The sequence below is a fragment of the Netta rufina genome, assembly GCF_964035555.1.
Source record: "Netta rufina genome assembly, chromosome: 7".
Lineage (NCBI taxonomy): Eukaryota > Metazoa > Chordata > Aves > Anseriformes > Anatidae > Netta > Netta rufina.
Genome location: NC_140130.1, coordinates 26882845 through 26902694, shown reverse-complemented (window position 1 = coordinate 26902694; position 19850 = coordinate 26882845). Strand labels below are relative to the sequence as shown.

At 50.0% G+C, this 19850-nt stretch overlaps 1 protein-coding gene across 3 annotated transcripts in view; it reads left to right on the top strand.

Moving 5' to 3' along the window:
* The first annotated feature begins 5195 nt into the window (after window positions 1-5195).
* Window positions 5196-19850, top strand: part of XPNPEP1 (X-prolyl aminopeptidase 1) — a 29838-nt gene continuing 15183 nt past the window's right edge. The window contains exons 1-9 of one of the 3 annotated variants that reach the window (XM_084289970.1): window positions 5308-5397; window positions 7183-7416; window positions 8044-8174; window positions 13489-13552; window positions 14983-15087; window positions 15402-15494; window positions 16357-16500; window positions 16890-16985; window positions 19230-19311. In XM_084289970.1, coding sequence (XP_084146096.1) covers window positions 8058-8174; window positions 13489-13552; window positions 14983-15087; window positions 15402-15494; window positions 16357-16500; window positions 16890-16985; window positions 19230-19311 — 701 coding nt within the window. In that variant the 5' untranslated portion in view covers window positions 5308-5397; window positions 7183-7416; window positions 8044-8057. Of the gene's footprint in view, window positions 5249-5299; window positions 5398-7182; window positions 7417-8043; window positions 8175-13488; window positions 13553-14982; window positions 15088-15401; window positions 15495-16356; window positions 16501-16889; window positions 16986-19229; window positions 19312-19850 lie in introns of those variants that run through there. The other 2 variants (XM_084289971.1, XM_084289972.1) reach the window with 2 other exon arrangements.

Below are 19850 nucleotides of genomic sequence, written 5' to 3'. Positions count from 1 at the left end.
GAGGAGTGTTTTTAACCCATGGAAGACACAGCGGGGGTGTAGTCGAGGCGGCAGCGTGGAAGTTTCCCCCTGCCCTGTCCCAACTCCTTCCTGCACCTCCACTCCCAAGGACGGCGTGAAGCACTCAGCCTCTTCCCATCCATCATAGCAAGGAGCACTTCATGAAGGCTGAATGTCATCTGTGCTTTTCCATAACACAGGCTGTATTTTTGCAAAGTGGTAGGATTCGTAAGCTGTGACCCAAACAATGGGAAGGCTCATTAAAGGGTAACCACTGGTAGATACGGCCCAATCTGTTCCCCAGCCCCTGCTGCTCTGCTCTGTGCCCATCGTTTGAAGGTGCCATGGTGTGAAGGAGACCCAGGCAGAAAGAGAAGTACCCTGTGTAGGACAGAAGAGGCACCCAGACCTGACAGACTGTCCCAACCAGCGTTACACGTGGAGTTAAAACATCCCTGTCTCTTTCAGACAAGTTTTTGCCTGTCCTCCTGACCTGCTGTCACTGTGTGATCCTCACAGGCTTTTTGGGGGGCAGATGGGATGTCTGCTCAAGCCCTGCCCTGGCTCTTGTGGGTTTGAGGTCTGCCCCTGCTATCACAGCCCCCAAGGACCCGAAGGATCATGGCTGGGGGCCCATGATCCCAAACCGCCCATGGATGTGGGCTACGAATCATCCTGCCTTGGGCACAGGAGTTAAACCAAGTGGCCAGGAACCAAACTAAACCACAAACAGCCCGTGTGCTCAGTGCAGTGGGCAGGTCCGGGTGTGAAATACCTGCCACAGGACCCAGGCTACGTGGTTGGGGATCGCAGCCCCTACACGGGGCACAGGCAGCACTTTTAATCCCAGCTTTTCCACTTTGTCCTGTTATCTGAGACAGACGGTAACCCAATACTTCGTGTCTGGACTCCTGCACCCACTGGAATAAACATCTGTTTCTTGTGCTGCGATCCATTTAATATATTGCACAGCTCGGTATGCCAAATTATTTCCCATGTGCTCAGGCCCCAGGGATTTTTCCACAGGTGAGCAGGTCTCGCTCGCAGAGGTTGTGACTTCGGGTGGGAGCTGGGGCTTGTAAAGTGGGGTCCTTATGTATATCTATGAATGAATCTCTGCTCTGTGGTGAATGCTAATTGCAAACAAAATCCACATCTGGTCCTTCTCTGTCAATGCCAGATGCATCGTGGAGTCCTGACAATGCTGAATTCAATGCGTGCCTGGTGGGTAACCAGTTTCCTAAGGAAATGAGGCTGCACAGGCTGTGTGCTCTGTCCATCCGCCCGTCCATCACCACCTCACAGAGGTTTGGGGCCCCTCGTGCAGCTCCCAGCAAGCCTGACGGCAGGACAGGGAGTGGGGAGAGCCCCAGGCCAGTGCTGCTGATGGAGATGGGTGCTGTCCCCGGCCCTGGCCACTTCAGGGCAGAGCCAGTGGAGTCAGGCTGTGGGTTGCAGGCACACAGCATCGATGGTATCATTCCCCGGCAAGATGCAGGAAGCTTGCGTGACATTAGTGCTCCCAGGTGTCGGGCCAAAACGTGGGCATGCCAGGTACTGAGCCCCGGTAATGTCTGTGCTGATGAAGACCTCGGGGAAGAGTGGCATCACGTTAGCTGCGGAAAAGTCTCTGTTGTACAATAAGCACCTTTTTTTTTTTTTTTTTTGGTATTTAAATACAGACAGTATGTCCAGTCCATCAGGATACACCTCCTTAGCAGCACTGTTTTATGCAAACGGAACAAATCATCTCCTAAAGTACTTGACAGGGCAGCAGTGTCTCCATGCTCTCTTTGCAGGCATTAGATCTAGCTTTTTCCATTTTTTTTTTCTTTTTCCTGCTATAGCAGACAAGGGGAAATGAAGAGGTCTTGGAAGTCGCTACGAGGCTCACACTTCCCTTGCAAACAGCTGAGTGCAGATGAGCAGGGATGTGTGCTGCTCAGTGTGGAAACAGATCTGGGGGGAGAGCTCAGCAAACATTTTTATGGAATATTTTCTGGAGATATTCAAGGCCTGTCTGGGAGCCTACTTGGCCAACTTCCTCTAGGGAACCTGCTTTGGCAGGGGGATTGGACCCGATGATCTCTGGAGTTCCCTTTGAACCCCTAAAATTCTGTGATTCTGTGATTTTATTTCCATCCTTGGCATTAAAGGTTTATGAGTGAAGTCCTGCCATCTGGTACTCAATTGAAAAGAGCCCTGGGACATCTACCTGGCCTGCTGCTGCCTCCCTTTCCTCCCTAAATGCACAAAGGCAGCCGCTGGAACCAGCCAAACCCGATGAACTTCCAGTGCTGGCTGGATGAGGCATCCTCCTAAGGAAAGCTGAGACAGGATCTCTAGATAGGTTTGTTCAATCTCTCTCTGCTATCTTGACATTAACCAACTAACGCACCATTTGTTGTTGCAGTCTCTAGTTTCACTGTTTCCAAACATACCAAAATTATTTTAAATGTGATCCAGAAGAGACTCATTACACGTGTTTGGAGTCTCTGTTTAACTCAGAGCTGAGAGCTTAAAATACCACCCCTTTTGTGCTGAACCATTCTCAGGACTCACCGTGCCTCGGCATGCTACGTGCTGCTGCTATACAATACCAAAATGCAGGTGCTAAATGCTAGGTAATTTTATAGGGTGGAAATAGGAAGAAAACCCTTCTCAAAATATGTGCTCTCTCCCAGGCATGCCTGCAGGCTGAGAGGACGTGTCCTCGCCGAGCCAGGCAGAGGCTGGACAATGAAGCTGCTGTGGCGCTGTGAGCAGGACAGTGTGCATGGCAGGCACAGGGCAGCAGCATGAGTCCGGGAGGCTTGGTTATTGCCCAGGACGGGATGCTGCAGCACTGTCAAGAGAAAAGGGGCTGCTAGACAGTCGTGGTGTTTCCCACACGTGCACCCTCATGTTTCAGCACAGGAGATGTCCCAGGCCACCAGTGGGATGCAGCTCTCTGAAAGCCAGCTCGTGGTGTGAACTGAACTGTTCCCCCACTGCAGGTGTTCAGCCTCATGCAACAAATCCCCCTTTCCTATTCCTGCCTCTCCACAGCACCCTGCATGGGACCAGCGGTCTGCAGAGAGCTACCTGGGGCCACCTCCACCTCCCTGGTCCCACCAAGATGCACCAACAGCCAACGGTGCCGTTAAAAAGCTCGGGGCTCCCTCGGGGCCAAGGGTCATCCCAAAAGATTAGATTGCAAATCAGGAGTCACAGTTTCAGCTGTGCCCAACAGGAGAAGGTGAAAGAAATGAAAGCTGCAGCTATAATAAAGGTATCATGGGTATGGGAGGGCTGATAAGGTAATGGGAGTTCTTTTATGGCTTATTTCCCAGCCTTGATCTCTTGATATGGATCAAGATTACAACAGAGTTAATGGCTCTGTCATATGGCGAGGTTGGTCTCAGGCAATTTTGGTTGCTACTTGCTAGGCCGTCCTCCCTCTCCCCTCTCTTTTGTAATCTGATGGAACACAGCATTGTAAGAACATAAAAAATAGCCCATTTAGGACAATTTAATAAAAAGCAAGGTATTTTGAACCACTTTGATAAAACACCTTTGCGACAGAACTTGCACCATTTTAGCTGAGATCAAACAGCTGCTTAGAAAGGACAGTTTCATCCCTTTAATCATTTCAGATTTCATATCATACACAGCACTGCCTGATAAATGAATTATTAAAGTATTTTACATTATCTACATTGGCACGTTCATTAGAAGCTTCCCAGAGACCCCAAATGCCCAGGAAATAAGCATCAAACACTTGGGCTTAACTGGAAAGCTCATTCCACTTTCTCTTATTTAACTTACAGGACATGTATTATTCAAACGAAATAAATAGTGCTGCCTCCCCTGCACACCTGGGCAAAGCCTTTAGCAGCAGTCCTCTGCTGGCTCCTTCAGCCTGAGGATCCACCCACCTCCCCCAGGGCTGCTCCTCAGCACCAGTCCCCAGCGCACCCTGGAGCCCCCCAGTGCTCATTCACAGGCTGGACACTGGTGCTGTGGGGTCAGGCCACTGGTGGCACTGGGATGATGAATGTCCAGGGTTCTTCCCTGCTTGCACGGGCGAAGAGGAGATCTCTGGACCTTTTCTCCAGGATGGGGAAAGCAGGGGCACGAACCATGGAGCCTGGAGGCCCTACAGGTCTGCTGGGAGAAGTAAAGGCCCTGGCAATGGGAACTCAAGGGTTTAGGTCTCATTTCTGCCTTTTTTTTTTTTTTTTGGGTCCTCCACCTGTCGAACAGCCTTGGTGCTGCCTGCTGCAGTGTAACGAGATGTCTGTGAAATACTTCTGGGCCCCTACACGTCTGTTCTTACAAGATGGTCATTTTCAGGAATGAGGGTCCTACGAGAATACCCATCACAGAATCACAGAGTATCTGAGTTGGGAGGGACCCACAAGGGTCACCAAGTCCAACCCCTGGCTTCACACAGAACCACGCCAAAATCAGCCCCTGTGTCTGAGAGCGTGTCCAAACGCTTCTTGACCTCTGACGGGCTCAGGGTCATGCCCACTGCCCTGGGGAGCCTGTGCCAGTGCCCGACCACCCTCTGGGTGCAGACCCTTTCCCTAACCCCCAGCCTGACCCTCCCCTGTCCCAGCTCCATGCCGTCCCCTCGGGTCCTGTCGCTGTCCCCAGAGAGCAGAGCTCAGCGCCTGCCCCTCCGCTCCCTGTGAGGGAGCTGCAGGCCGCCATGAGGCCTCCCCTCAGCCTGCTCTGCTCGGGGAAGGAAATCAGTGAGCGTTAACATTCAGCCAGCCCAGTACTGCTGGAAGCCATGGTTGGGAGCTGAAGCTGCCACCACATGGCCCTGTGGCACCGGGGTCAACTCATGCAGCCGAGCCCTCAGCTGGGAAGAACAAGAACAGAGGGAAGAGGGAGGCGGGTGGCGTTTTGGTCAGCAATGCCAAGCACGGAGGCGTTGGAAGCGGTGGTTTCGTGTATTTTAACATTTCTGTGTATCATGTATTTTAACATTTCTGTGTGAAATTTCCTCATTTCTTTTATTTTAACCTCCAGGGGGCCTCCTCAGGGCCCGGCCCCGAGCTGGAACCATGGCGGGGAGGCAGAAGGGGGGGGGGTGAGACTGGGGTTGGGAGGGGGGGGGCGAAAGAGGCTGAGGGCAGCGAGCGAGGCGGCCCGCTGACGTCACGCGCCGTGACGTCACGCGCCGTGAGGCGAACACTCCGCCCCGCGCCCCCGTGACGTCGCCCGCTACGTCATCAGCGGCGGGCCCGGGCGGCAGGTGAGGGCGGGTGGGGGCTGCGCGGCCGCGGCCGGGCCTCAGGGGCCGGGGTGGAGGCGGCGGCGGCGGCTCCCGGTGGCCCCGGCCCCTGGGCCCCGGTCCCCCGCCGGCTGCCGGGGCCCTGCCGGGCGGTTGGGCGACGGCGCTGGGTGAGCGGCGGCCCCGGGAGCCGGGGGGCGGCGGGGCTGGGAAGCGGGGCCTGAGGCAGCGGCGGGGCCGCGCTGCTGGGCGCTATCGCGTTATAGCCGCGGCCTGAGCGCCGCCGGGCTGTGAGCGCAGAAAGGGCTGGCAGGAAAGAGCCCGGCTGAGCTGCGAGGTGAGGGCAGCGGCACCGCACCGCTCGCTTGCTGAGAGATCCTGGCCTGGTCAGCAAGGGGTTTAATTAAAAGGGAAGCCTCGGCGTTCCTGCCTGTTGAAATGAGGCTGTCAGGCTCCTGGAGGCAAAGCACAGGTTGAGAAAGGAAGCTGTGGCCTCCTGAGGTTATTTAAAATAAATATGTGAATCTCCTGGCTGGTCACAGTGTTGTTGCTCTCCCTTTTCTATGTTTTTTTCTCTCTCTGTAAATAAGGTACCTCAAGGGAGGCTGTAGCGAGGTGGGGGTTGGCCTGTTCTCCCACGTGCCTGGTGACAGGACGAGGGGGAATGGGCTTAAGTTGAGCTAGGGGAGTTTTAGGCTAGATGTTAGGAAGAACTTCTTCACTGAAAGGGTTGTGAGGCATTGGAACAGGCTGCCCAGGGAAGTGGTGGAGTCACCATCCCTGGAGGTCTTTAAAAGACGTTTAGATGTAGAGCTTAGGGATATGGTTTAGTGGGGACTGTTAGCGTTAGGTCAGAGGTTGGACTCGATGATCTTGAGGTCTCTTCCAACCTAGAAATTCTGTGAAATCAGCAGCTCGTTATAAAGTATGGACAGAAACAATCATGGTATAATGAAGTTCAGCGTAGTTTGCACTCACTGTGGAAAAAATATGAAATTTGTCCTACAAATAAATTTGAGATGTAATCTAATCCCAGTGAAGGCGCTGTGTCAGGTTGTCAATTTGGGGGTGGTGTGTGTTGTGCCTTTTGAGCATCCTGTGCTCCTTGTGAGCTGGGTTTTAAAACGCAGTGTACCAGTGAGCAGACAGCTTGTCACATGTGAGTCTGGTGTGCTCAGAGCTTCTTCTGGTGAGGGGTATGGGTGATGGTCTCGGGCAGAGAGTCTCCCACCTGAAAGCAGCAGGTCTTAGTGCAATTCTTGGCTCAGTCCCAGTGTTGCTGCGTGGCCTTGTCAGATCATGCTGCGTTCCTATGAATCAGAGGCAGTCTTCCTGCCTCCCCATTTAGATGAGAAGCATCACAGGGCTGTGCTTTGCTGTCTTTGGGCCCAAGACCATAATGTTTCTTGGGGCCTCTGGTAGTTACTGAGGTGTAGATAGAATAAGAGCATGTATACGTAAAAAATGTTTGAGACTTGCTTGCTGTTTGCTTCTGCCATCTATTCTGTGTTTGTGGACATAGCTGTGCAATGAGCTGTGAAATGAACTGGTCAGAATAAAATACTGCACAGTGTGGCATTTGGGCAGCACAGCCTGCTCCCCCTGTGCTGGGAGTGATGGCGTTGAGGTTACAGCATCCCAGTCTGTACCTGTAAATGTGAAAGGAGTAGGTAGAGGGGATTTTTTGGGCACAGTTTGGAGAGGTAAGTGAGGAAAAGACAGAGAGAATCTCTGAAGGCATTACTTGATTTCTCACAGGCTTTCAGGCCAGGCCTCCCGCACTGCTTACACAACCTCTGCATTGAGCTGCAGAGCAAGGCACCTCAGCCTTCGCTCTGGCTTCCCAGCAGCATGGCCTTCAGTGTCCCTACACAGGGCTCCAGCTGCTGATGTTTTTTGGGAAGCAGATTGAGAGGCTGCCATGCATTGCAATACTCAAGGTGCATCCATTGCAGAACAGGGGTAAGGGAGTGTGCTTGGCCTGCGCCCTTGTTTTCCTCTCCACCTGTGCTGTGCCCCACTCCTGCCTCCTTTACCCCAGCTGAGATCAGCAGAGCGTTTGCCAAAGGTCTTTAGGGAAGGTTCCTTTAAGCCACCCTTGTCCCCTGGCAGTCACCTGTGAGAGCTCGATGGGCTGTGCCTCCTGTTACAGTCAGTTCTTGCTGCGTGAGCTGAGGTGCAGCCCTGAGGTGAGTATACCCCCTGAAATCCTTGTGTATGTCCTTGGGAATATTCTTTTGTCTGGGTTAATCTGGTCCCCAATTCAGTACGAAATCCTGGGCTGTAGTGGAACTTCTAAAAATTGCTTTAACTGGTCTGTTTCTGAGTCTCCAAAATGCACAGCTCGCTCTCCTTGCACTGTGTGTTCCTGCAGAGCATTAGCCACAATATTTCTGCCTCCAGACTGAAAAGACAGAGTCTGTTCCTGTGTGCGTGACTGATCTGCGGGGACTTGGAGCCTTCAGCGTGACGTGCCAAGACCGTTGTTGGCTGTCATGGGGTTCCTCAGGCTTTTGGGCATGTCTGAGCTGCTCTGCTTCCAGGTGCCAAGAAGCGATGGTGTGTGTTTGTGTGTTCAGCTTGTGTGTGTCTCCACTTGGCGTGCCCGTCCTTTACCAGGTAGTAAAGGGTCTGAACAGCACAGAACGGGTTTGATTCTATGGTCCTTTTTCTTCTTAAGTGAAATGACAACACAGCAGAAGGTGACACAGGTACAATTGTCCTCAAAGGGAGTTTCCAGTGGTGGCAGCCTCCAGCTGTGTGTGAGAGGCCAGGGTTGGCTGGAGAACCTCTGAAGTTTTTGTGCTTTGTTCCAGTTGCAGGTGGGAAGATGAGTCCAAAAATTACAACAGAGCTGCTGAAACAACTGCGGCAGGTGATGAGGAATCCCAAGTATGTCCAGGAACCTGTCCAAGCCTACATAGTGCCCTCTGGAGATGCCCACCAGGTATGGATAGACGGATTGTGGGGACAATTATACTTCCCAATAAAAACTACAAGCCAGGGATAACTGAAATCATCCCTCATCCACTCACTTTAATGATTCTAGCATAAAAGCCTGAGTAACCTGAGAAACATCATGCTGGAAAAAGTTTCTGGAGCCTGTTCAGGAGACTAAGGTTTTTATGTTCTTGCAACAAATCAGCGTGGATGTTCCACCAGCAACGTCTCATCAGATTGTTTCCAGGGAGAAAAGGGAGCTTGCCAGAGCACTTGCTGTCCCCATCCTGGCTGTTGGAAAGGATGGATTTACGGGGGGAGGAAAAGGCATTATATGGGCTTTAGTTTCTCCATTAGCGCCTCCCAGCTGAAATGTGCTCTTAAGCCTGGTGGCTGCAGGGCTTTCCCTGTGCTAGATCCAGTTCTTGCTGGAATTTGCTGCCTTGTGCTAAAGCTCCTAGATGCAGAGGGGCTTTGGAGAGGTGGGGAAGGAGGATGCCACAGTGACCCTTCCCTTCGGAGGCTGCTCTGCATCAGCCAGTCCTGGGCACTAAAAACAGGAGCGGCTGGGCTGAGGGGGGTAACATAGTGACAGCTCTGTTGTGTGCTGCTTCTGCAGTCCCTGATGTTGATTTTAAATTTCTGACCTGCCTTTTTTCCTTCCCAGTCTGTTCCTTGGCTAGTTCGCTCTTCTGCCTGCTCTGTTGGGAGGCCTAAGAGCTGCTGAGGCGTTTTCCCTCCTCAGCCATTTTCAGGAAACAAAAGACCTGAAGCTTTCCTGGCTCACGCCCAAAGCTCTTTTACCCCAGGGTGCAAGAGAGCAAAATGCAACTGAATCGGAACCTTTGCCCTCGACCTGGCACCGGTGTGCGTTGGGTCTGGGCTTGTCTGTGCCCTGGGAGCGATGTGCAGCATCATGTTTCCTCTTTTGGAGATCCAAACTTGGGCAGGTAGGGGGAAGGCGTTTTCTGCAGCTGCCATTGTCTGCTGCATTCCTGCCTCGAGCTGCCCCTGTCCATATATAACTCCGGTTTCATTTCACTAGATGTTAAATGCTGTCATGTGAGTTGAAGAATGTGACCCTCTGGACTTCTGGGTTTTTCTGGTGCTCTCTTTTCCTTGACGGAGTGCAGTTAAGCAGAGAACCCCATGTTGCTATTTCCTGCCGGGCAAGTTGGTCAGGTTTCTTTGCGGAGAGAATCCATCTAAATGGAAAGGATTACCAAAAGCTGCTGATTTTGGTGCTTCCTGACTAGCTAGCGCAGGGTTTTGTCCGTGAGGTTTGGGAATTGCTGCAGTTTTAGGCATAGGCGGAAACCTGTAGAGCCCAGAACAGCCTCGCTGAGCCAGGTGACTTGTGATGAGCTGAGCTTTGCAGCTTCCCTACCTTCCAAGCAAGGCTTTGCTTCCTGTGTGCAGAGAGGAACTTGACAGGCCTGCAGTCAGTTTGCTCTCAGGCGGCTCCCTCTGTGACTCAGAAGGCCGTGGGTCAGTGATGCCCGAGCTTTTAGTGGCTGTCCTGGGATCCATGCCAGAGAACCGATCAACAAGGAGGGTTTTCCCACCTGTAGTGTTGACCCTGGTGTTAGAGGGGGGAAACACGGCCTTTTTGGTTGCAAAGAAACCCCTGAGCTGAACCTGTGCTATCAGGCCCTGATGCTGCAACTTCTGCCTGACTTTCCTTGGTAACATCACTGGGAAGATTTGAGCTCTGGGCTCTGGTGCTTTGAAAATTGTTTTTTTTTTTCTGTCAAGGCCAAAAGGCTTAGGTTATAATACTGCCTGGGGTCTTGCTACCAGTTCTGTCCTCTGCTTTCCATGCTTAGTTGTGTCAGGAGGTGAAAGACTTGAAGAGCTGCTCTCACGCAGCTGGCTCTGACTCTGGCTTATCAAGGCTTTTAATACCTTGCATCTGTGGCATTTATAGCCAGCCCTGAGTGCCAGCTGCTTTGATTTTTGAATGTTTTGATGCTGGTGATAAGAAGTCAGAAGAAACTGTGTCCCTGGGGACCTGGCTGGTCCAAAGGGTGGTGAGAAAGGAGAGCCAGAAGTGGGCCGAAGTCCATACGAGGAGCCCTTTTGGGAGTACTGGGCATGTCTTGTGGCTTGAGTTCTCAAAGGAACATGAAAGGATGAAATGCCAGGCTTGTGGGACTGAGCCACCCAATTCCTTTGTGTCTGCATGACAAATGCTTGTCTCAGCTTTTGGGGTGTTGCAGTGGGAAGCACGGGATCCATTTTTATGTTGTCGCCCAGTTCACAGTGAATGTGGAGTCTGCCCACGTGGGGTTATCCAGAGATCGGAGGCGCCTTCCCCGTAGTGGGAGGGAATGATATTTATATTGGAGCTTGGGTTTGAGTCACAGCTTCGCTGGGGCTGGCTTCCACCTCAGCTCTTGGCTCAGTGCAAACAAATTTGGTCAGATCTGGCCGATCTTTCCATATGAAGGCAGGACCTGCCCAGCTCAGGGCCCCGTGTTTGGGTTGGCGGAGATGCCATCTTCTGCTCAGGGCTGCCTCCTCTGGCACATGCGTTGTGAGCCAGGGAATCAGCAGAGCTATAAAGCAAGAGAGGAGATGGCTTGTGCACAGGTTGTGCTGACCTGTTCCAGATCTTACTCTGTGGTTAGGTTTTTGGCAGCGAATGCTGACCTCCCTCCAAGCACACAGCGGTGTTTGTTCTTCAGCGGCATCGGTGTGGTAGCTCTGCGGGCAGCGAGCTGCTCTTCTCCTTGCTGCTCTCAGTTGACATTCAAATGCCCTGGGCAAAATAAGTTATAGGATGTTAACGACTCAGTCATGCAGCTACTGATAAGCACCACTGATTTTTTGGGGTCTTCCTGGCTGGTTGAGGGTTTCTGTGATGCAGCCCCCAGTTTTATCTGCATGCCCAGGACTGACAGGTATGGAGAGCAGCCACAAAGAGCCTGAGAAAGGGGCAGGTTGAAGGCCATCGGAGCTGCAAGGCAGGCCCCAGGGAAATACCTTGCTCTGACTGTGCTGTGGCCTGCGCTTTGTGTGGCGTACGCAGGTGTTCCCCTTGTAATTTTAGCTTGTGCAAAGTACGGGCTCGTCTCTGCACAGCGGGGGTTGCTGCATGGAACGGAACAGGTGGGAGTGCAGGAATTCAGGCTGACAGATGAATGAACCCTCTTCCCCTCCAGGTCCCTCACAGGCCCTTTTAAAGCCCATCTGCCTCATTGGGAGCACTTAAAGCATTCTTTGGATTTGTCTGTGAATGGGACAGCATGAGGTATTTCCCATTCAGTCAAGGTCTTTGTTAGCTTAGCTCAGCTTTTACCAGATCTAAAATCGATAAACTTTTTTTTTTTTTTTTTACCTTGTAGATTAATCTTTTTTAAATTACACCGATCTGTTTCACTGTTCTGGGCTGTTAATGATGTTCTGGGCTGTTATTGCAGCTAGCTCAGCCTTGACTCGTTCCCATGAATGTCAAATTGCCTGCACAAGCAAACCAACCTGTAATGTTTCTCTGCTGTGTTATCGTAGTCAGTGATGTGATCCACAGTGGGAAGTTTCCAGCATCTCCTTCAGGCGCTGGACCCTCGGATGTGGTGCCCCAGCTGTGAGCTGAGGAGTGGAGGGGAGGGGGAGCTGTAGTGGTCGTCGGGGCGGGTAGTTGGTGGGAAGTCTTGAAATGAAGGATCCTTCTCCAGCCCTGCGCTGCTCTGCTCTGCCTTTGTGCTTGGTCCTGCTGCTGTGAGGTAGGCACCCGTGGGGAGTGGATGCTCCCCAGAAGTCTTCTCTGCCTGCTGATGCTTCTGTTGTTCTTTTGCAGGGGGCTCGTGGCACTGTTTCTGCCAATTAGTGGGTAGATAAAGTAGAGGAGTTCTTGGGAGCAATCCTGGGGATCTTCCCTGGAAATCGAGATCAAAAACTTATTCAGCCTCTTTTGGGCCATGGGTTTTGCTCTTCCAAGGCTCGGTTTCATCAGGTCAGTGGAAAATGGTTGGTAGCTGCTGCCCAGGACCTCTCAGGGAGGGGAAAGACAACTTCTTCTGGAGGGTTTTTGACCGTGGAGTCGTTGGAAGCAGAAATAAACTGTGTTGGTCCTGGGTAACAGGGAGCCGCTGCAATTTGTGCTTCTTGCTTGTTTCTGTGCTTTTGAACCCCGTCCCTTCAGGAGAACAGTGAAGAAGAACAGATTTGAAGGGAGGATTTTCTGATGAGCAGGTGATTTAAAAATAGACATGGCCAGAGAGAGGGAAATGCAGTACCTATCACAGCAGGAACTGAAGCCACCTGAGAATCAGGCTGTGGTTTCTCAGCTCATTTCCCAAAGTGTTTCTCTTGCCACAGCACAGCTGGGGGGAGAGAAGCTTTATGGGCACAGGAACCCTCTTTGGTTTCAGACCAGTTCTAAGGTACAGATCTCAGGGGGTTTGCCATTTGAGCATCGCTGCTGTCAGCCTGGATTACGCTGTTCTGCTGAGTTGTGCTAGTTACGAACAGGCCTGCTCAGCACTTCCAAGCTTCGAACTTGCCAGAATGGGATCCGATAAAAGAATGCTGTGTGGGCCATTTCCAGGTATGGTTATTCTTTTAATTTTGGCAGCCCCATGACTGTCAGGTATCTGTGCCTTCTCAGGCTCTGTAGTGTTGCTGACAGAAGCGCCCACTAACAGGTTGTGATGGGTTTGGGACAAGGACAGATGAGTAGTTTTTGATTCTCTCACTCAATGGCAAAACCATAGTTTCTGCTGAAGTTGGGGTTTGAGTAGGCAAGGAAGAAGTGAGAGGATCAGCACCTTATGAAAGTTCATAAAGGCTTAAAGATTTTACAGTTTTACCATCTCAATACTTGTCTTCAATGTCATTGTGGAAGACAAAGTCTTCAAGGAATCCTCACGAATCTCAGTGTGGAGACTTCACTGGAGGTAGTGAATTTTGCAGATTTTATGCACTGGTTACTCTGGTCTCCAAGATCAAGGGGCACTTCTGATTTCTCTTCCTTTCACATAGCAGCTTCAAAGACGGCATTTGTTTGTTGCCTAAAGGGGAGACTGAGTGTGAAATAAACATCTGCAAACTCTGAAGTACTTCAGTGTTTACAGACAGTTGTGAGAGAAAAGTGCTGCAGCTTGAAAATAAAACACTAAAAGAACTCCCAAATCAGTTGGATGTAAATACAGTATAATCACAGATGATTAAATGTTCCAGTGAAGGAGAGCCGAGGCTTTTTTAACTCATTTCTCTCTCCGTGGCATCCTTTAGGAGAAGCAGCTTATCAAAGTATTTGTCATCAGCTGACTTTTTTTCGCCTGCTGCTATAAATAATTGCTGCCTCTTTTGTTTTCCAGAGCGAGTACATTGCACCCTGTGACTGCAGGCGGGCGTTCATCTCTGGATTTGATGGCTCTGCAGGTAATTTTCCAGAGCTTGGGTTCTTGCTAACGTCCAGAACTCCCCAGTAAAGAAACGGTCTCATTCATGGCATGGAGGCAGGATGGAAAACTATCCAGCTTGGTTGGACTGTTCTCTTCCCATCCCAGCCTCTGCAGAATTCTGTTTTGGCTGCCCACTGGAATTATGTAATATCAGCGCAATAACAACTTTTCAGAACATGTTTGACCTGTGAATGAACCGTCCATAAAGTAAAATCCTGTTAACTCTTTAATGCAGTTCTTGTAACCTACGCTCGTTTCTTTTGATGTGGAGCCAGAATAGAATTTTACAACGCCTGTTTGGGTAAATAGTAGAGGTGGACTTCAGCTAGCCCTTCTGTTTAGAGAGAGCCAGGGCCAGAATCACAGCATTTGGAAACTGAACTCTGTGGAAAAGTTTGCTTATCTTGCTGAGACAGGATGTTTTCTTGGCTGTAGGATAGCTCTGTGTCAAGAGACCTATTTTTTACGCTAGCTGTGCCCTAAGCAATGTATCTCTGCTGTGTGATTGTTGGAAAGTCACTTTAGTCTACTTAGGTCTTTTTTTTCCCCTCAGTTGTAAATTGGTTTAATAAATACTGCTACGTATGTGTTTGGAGGGTCCCAGAGTAGTTCACAGAAACTGATGAATGGACCCCCGTATGGAAGGTGATAAACTCAGGGCTGCAGCCTGATGCTAACGGATAATTTGAATTCTGTATTGATGCCATGCCTTCCACGTTGCTTTTTCTTAATCTTCCTGTCTATTTTGGACCCTCGTTACGTACCTGGAAGGTCTGTGTTCTCAGCCTAGCATTTGGTTAATCAAATGAAATTTCATTCAGGGTTCACTCACCTTGTGTTTCCTGATGGAATGCACTTTTGGTTTCCATCTTTTCAGGTTGAAGCAGCTTAAAATGGGTTTTGTGGTGCGTGTGTGTGGGAGTTTGGTAGAAAATAAGTCACTTTTGGAAACTGCTAATCTGGGCTTCAGTTCCTGAATGTAGGAGAGGGAGAGTAGTCAAGATGCAGAGACTCAGAAGACTTCTCTGTGTATTTTTGTATTTTTTTGAATGGGCAAGGCAGTGAGGGTACCTCGCTGAAATGTCACTGCCTTAACTGTCTGTTTACATCCCTCCATCTGGGGTCAGCAGAATCGGACAGATCCTGCAGTCAGCAGAGGTTTATGTTCGTAGTTCCTGTTCAGCCATCTCTGCTGCAGCTGTAACATTTAGGAAAGGGGACGCAGCAGGGAGTGATCCCCACTTAGGCCAGCCTAGTAACACCTGCACCTTGTGGGTGGCCTGAGCTCAGGCTTCCTCCCTGTAAGAAGTCTGGGGATGCACAGTATGTGTTAGTGTGACCACAATCAGGTGGAGACCGACTCTAAGTAACCTCTAAATAAGCACATCTTTCTGCCTTCCTGCCTAGGTACTGCCATCATAACGGAACAGCACGCAGCCATGTGGACAGACGGGCGCTACTTCCTGCAAGCAGCAAATCAAATGGATAACAACTGGACTCTCATGAAAATGGGTACGCAGGAGGCTGGGCTACTGCTCCTCTGAAAAACAAACAAGCACAAGCTGTTTCACCCATGGTACAGCTTGGGCAGTAGGGATACCCCATCATGCAGGAGTTTAGGGACGTATCCGGTACACTGCTGCTCCTGCTTTAGGGCCCAGGGGTCCCGTGGCTCTTCATTCCCATGGGTCTGGACATGCAGTAGTAGATCATGTCTGATGCATCAGCTTGGACTTGATATTTCGGGTAGTGTAGTAATGTTTTGGTATGACTGCTTCTATGAACCTTTTCTGACTATATTTTATTTACTTTTTTAATCCATGGAGGTCTGAAAGATACACCGACTCAGGAAGATTGGCTGGTGAGTGTCCTCCCAGAAGGCTCGAAGGTGGGAGTGGACCCTTTCATTATTCCAGCTGGTTGGTTGTACTTTATTTTCTAACTCTGGGCTGGGCAGCTAGTTTTTGTTTCTTTGCTTCCCTGGCTAAGCTGCTGTCTGATGATGTGCAGCTAAATGTTGCTGTACTTTGGTCCAGATAGAGTGGTGGGGAGTTAAACCAGTATGCAAAACAGGTTGGATTGTGGTTTTAGGCATGTGTCATGAGAGCTTCACAGCAGCTCATTGACTCCAAAATGCAAGAGGTGGCAACTACTCTGGACTTGCAGTGACCTTGTGTGAAAGGCGGACTGGGACTCTGCTTCATTTGACAAGCCACAGCACAGACGAAAGGCACTTCAGCCCAGAGTCGCTGAATGCTTTGGCCAGCATATGAGCCAGAACACCTAGGCAAAACTCACACCCTTCCTTCTGTGTGGAGGTCTCAGCGTCTACTCATGCTTCAGAACGTGGGGCCCAATCCAAAGGTCCTTGGTGGCAAGGGGAGACCTTTCCTTCGATGCATGTGAGCAAAAGATAAGACTCATGGCAGTTCCATGAGTCCCCATCTCGTGTTTAGCTTAGATCTGGCATGATCCATATGGGGTAGAGGACATCCTTATGGTGGTCTCTGGGGTGGCTTCTTCCTGTGACTTCTGTCTCCCAGCAGAAGCTTGAGGCTCCTGGGTCATAAGGTTCTGTATCTGCTGCTGCCCTGCTGTGGCTGTGTTTGTGGAACTCAATTTGCAATAGCTTTTGCTTTTTTTTTTTTTATTTTTTTTTATGGGAAGGAGAGGCTGTAAAGAAAGGAGACTCAGATTCCTGTTCCCCCCCAGTGAATGGGGCTGTTGTTCAATCAGTATGTGTTCTTTGAAACTATCACTCTTGACTCTTCCTTGTGTCAGACCAATGGAAGAGGATGTCCAAGGTCTTGAGAAGTGCTGGCCACGATCTTGTACCTATCAAAGAAAACCTCATTGATACAATCTGGACAGACTGTCCTCAGCGCCCCTGCAAGCCTCTCATCACGCTGGACCTGAGTTACACAGGTGAGAAGTTTTACACCCAGTAGACAGGGACTGTTTATACTGCCCTATCTCCCTTTGTTTTTGCCTTACAAGACAGTGAGAAAAACACCACTGGAGCCCAATGTGATCCCCTGTGACTAGGTTGAGAAGTTGGTCAGACCTCAGCTAACGACCTCTTTTGTTCTTGAAACTTGACGTAACTTTGCTGGAGGCTGGATAGTTAGAAACAAATTCATGGATGTCTGGAGAGAGCATCTTGTTTGGGAAGGTTTCTGTCGGTTACTGGGTGGGACTGAGGACCACAAACAAAACAGTGTGCTTTGAGTACCTCCAAAATCCAGTTCATCTGTGTTTCCACCATCATCCCTAGTAAAGCTGGTGACTGTAGCCTTTCATATTGTGTTTTGCAGGGGTCAGCTGGAGAGACAAAATTGTAGCCCTCCGTTCAAAAATGGCTGAGAGGAAAGTCCTGTGGTTTGTGGTAACGGCCTTGGATGAAGTGGCATGTAAGTCTTTGCATTTCCCTTCTCAGTTCTTCCTAAAAAATAAACATCCTCCCTGCTCTCGAAAGGAAGAACCCTGCCAGGGTGAGAGGCACTCATGACAGCCAACGTGTTTGTTAGATGTCGATTAACTTGTATCAGCTGCAGTTGAGAACCCAGATCACAAACAGCCAGCCTGCATTTCTGCACATTGTCTTTTTACACAAGTAAAGCTCCTGGATACACTTCTGGCCTAGGAAAGGCAGCAAATAACCACCTTTTTAAAACAGCGCAGGAGAAGGTAAAGGGAAGTTACACATACAGCTTGAGGCAGTTTCCAGAGGGGTAAAAACAAGCCGTGAGATCTTCTGGTTCTAAAGTATCCTGATGCTGCTTCACCCTATGTGAAGATGGAGGCTGTTATCTGCTGCGGAGGACGGGCTATAACCAAAGCAGTGCAGCATGTGGCTTTGTGTACATAAGGCAAGGGTGGGGTGCGTGGCGTTCAGTCATCCTCCGAATTGTCACAAGGTTTTATGTCAGTCTTTACCTCTCCGCTGTTCGATGAGTGCTTTGATTAAACAAACATGTCAGGGCTCAGCTGTTGTTCCCAGATCGTTTCAGCCTGGAGTCCAAGGGTCCTGTTAGAGGGTCTCCCCTGTGCTTGGGGCCCCGAGGTAACGAGGTCTGCACACCCTGGCTGCCAGCCCAGTGTGTAAAAAGGGAGCACAGCCAGAAACAGCAGTGGTTCCTCTGGGACTCCTGCTAGTTTTGTTTCCTCTGGGACTCCTTTGTGCATCCCAGCCCACAGACTGGTGCAGTGGGAACGTAGTGCTGGCGGGGTGTGTGCTGCTTAATGCATGTACCTCATGTCTGATCTGACAAAGCAGAAAGGAAAATGGCATGCTCGTAGCTCCAGCACTGCAGGCACAGAGTCTTTGGCGCTGGGAGAAGCCAGCTTGTGGAGGCCTGTGGGCTCTCCTGGATCTGGGGCACTGAGCACAGGGTTTGCTTCATGAAAGAAATACTTCAGGGAGCGGTGAATATGACTCCTCCCTGGGGAGGCCTGTGTGAGCAGAGATTGTCTCACCTTTTCAGGCGCATCTCCAATTAAATTAATGATAAATTGGTGCCCTGAGGTGGTTTCAAATTAAATGTCTTCAACAAAGCCAAGCTAGGTTATGAATCAAGGGTTTAAAGACAGACCAGAGGAGGTCATGAGAGAAACTTATTGCCAGGTACCTGGCTGATTTCCTATCCTAAACTGGGGGAGGAATGGGAAGGTTGCTTTAATTCTATTTAATTCAATTTCCTGTATTAAACTTCAGATGAGTTTCTGGGGACAGAAGGAGAGGGCCACAAAGGAGACCTCCTTACTGCATTGGGAATCGTCTGAGCGAGGAAGTTTGTACCCATGCAGTAAAGAGTTCTTTGTGGCTCTTTCCTGCTTTCAAGTGACCTATTCCTCCCCTGGGGAGAATCAAACTCTAGTTTGACTTTCGTGGCAGAATTTGCACAGTTCGATGAATACAGTCTTGGTTGTGATTTAGGACATGCTGGTTCTTTTTCCAGCTGTCCTGCTGGCTGGTGTTACTGCCTTGAGTAACTCATTTCAGCTAATTGGATATCCTGGGGTTTTTATTTGACCCTAAAATCATGAGTTTGGAGATGCTGAACATCTACTTCCCCTCTTGACTTTGCCTGGAGTTGTGAGGAATTAAATCTTTGGGGGGGAAGGGGGAATTAAGACTGCAGCTTGAATCTGAGGTGTTGCAGGCACCCAAAGGAGAGGCCAAAAAAGGAGCATTTTGGTCTTTCTTACTGTTTCCCTTTTCCCTCAATTATAAAAAAGAAAAGTTTGTAATTAAATGATATATCCTCTTGTAACTTTGAACTCTTCTGGTTGCTGAGAAGTTTGCTTTTATTGTACTGCACAGACTAGAAAGAGCAAAGAACATTTTTTTATCATGTCCATATCTTTTTTGCCTGTACCTGCTTTCTACCAAGCCAGCTGTCCTTTAGAAGTTAAACCCTATTTTCCTTGCTCGATGGCAGTGTTTAAGCTGCGGTTCTGGTGCCATCTCCTGGCAAAAGTTAGGATTGCCAGAAAGGCAGCAGGATGTGGAACAGCTGGGTGGGAGCTGGACCCGTGGCCTGCACCCCTGACGACTCATTGCTTGACTGTATTTTGCTGAGATTATTTTTAGTTTTATTTCATGTTACAGAAGATGAACCAGGACTGTGATTCTTGGCGTTCTTATTTTCCAGGGCTTTTCAACCTCCGAGGCTCTGATGTTGAGTACAATCCTGTGTTTTTTGCGTACGCCGTCATAGGAATGAACACAATCAGGTGCTTGTATTCCCCTCTTCTGTCCCCCAAGATGCATTTTCCTGTGGGAGGTCTGACCCAGCAAAGCATTTGTCTTTTAAAAACACTTAATGCTCAGATGCTTTAATGTCTCTTCTGAGCACATTTGCCTTTGCCATTAATTACTTTCCTCCCCTGAGCTAGAGAGGCAGCCAAGAGCTCTGCTGTGCTCCTCACACCTCAGCTGACTTGCTGGGTTGCACTGGGCAGGACAACTGACCCCTGAGATAAAATGAAGGGCTGTTGGAGCCCGGGGTGAGATATGAGTAAGAGCCAGTGCTGACCTGGGCATCGGAAAACCTCCCTCAAATGAGTCATTGATGAGTTAACCTCAAAACTTCAGGGACCATGCAGTAAAGTTTCAGGGCTGAGTTAGGACAGAAGGCTACTTTCCTGCTGCTGCCGCATAAAATGAGCGTCAGCAAGCACAAGAGTCTTAGAGGCATCTCCAAGCTGCTGGTTAGATGTGTCTGGGGTAAAACCTGGCTGAGTGAGTACAAGTTGCACATGAAGGGTGAGCT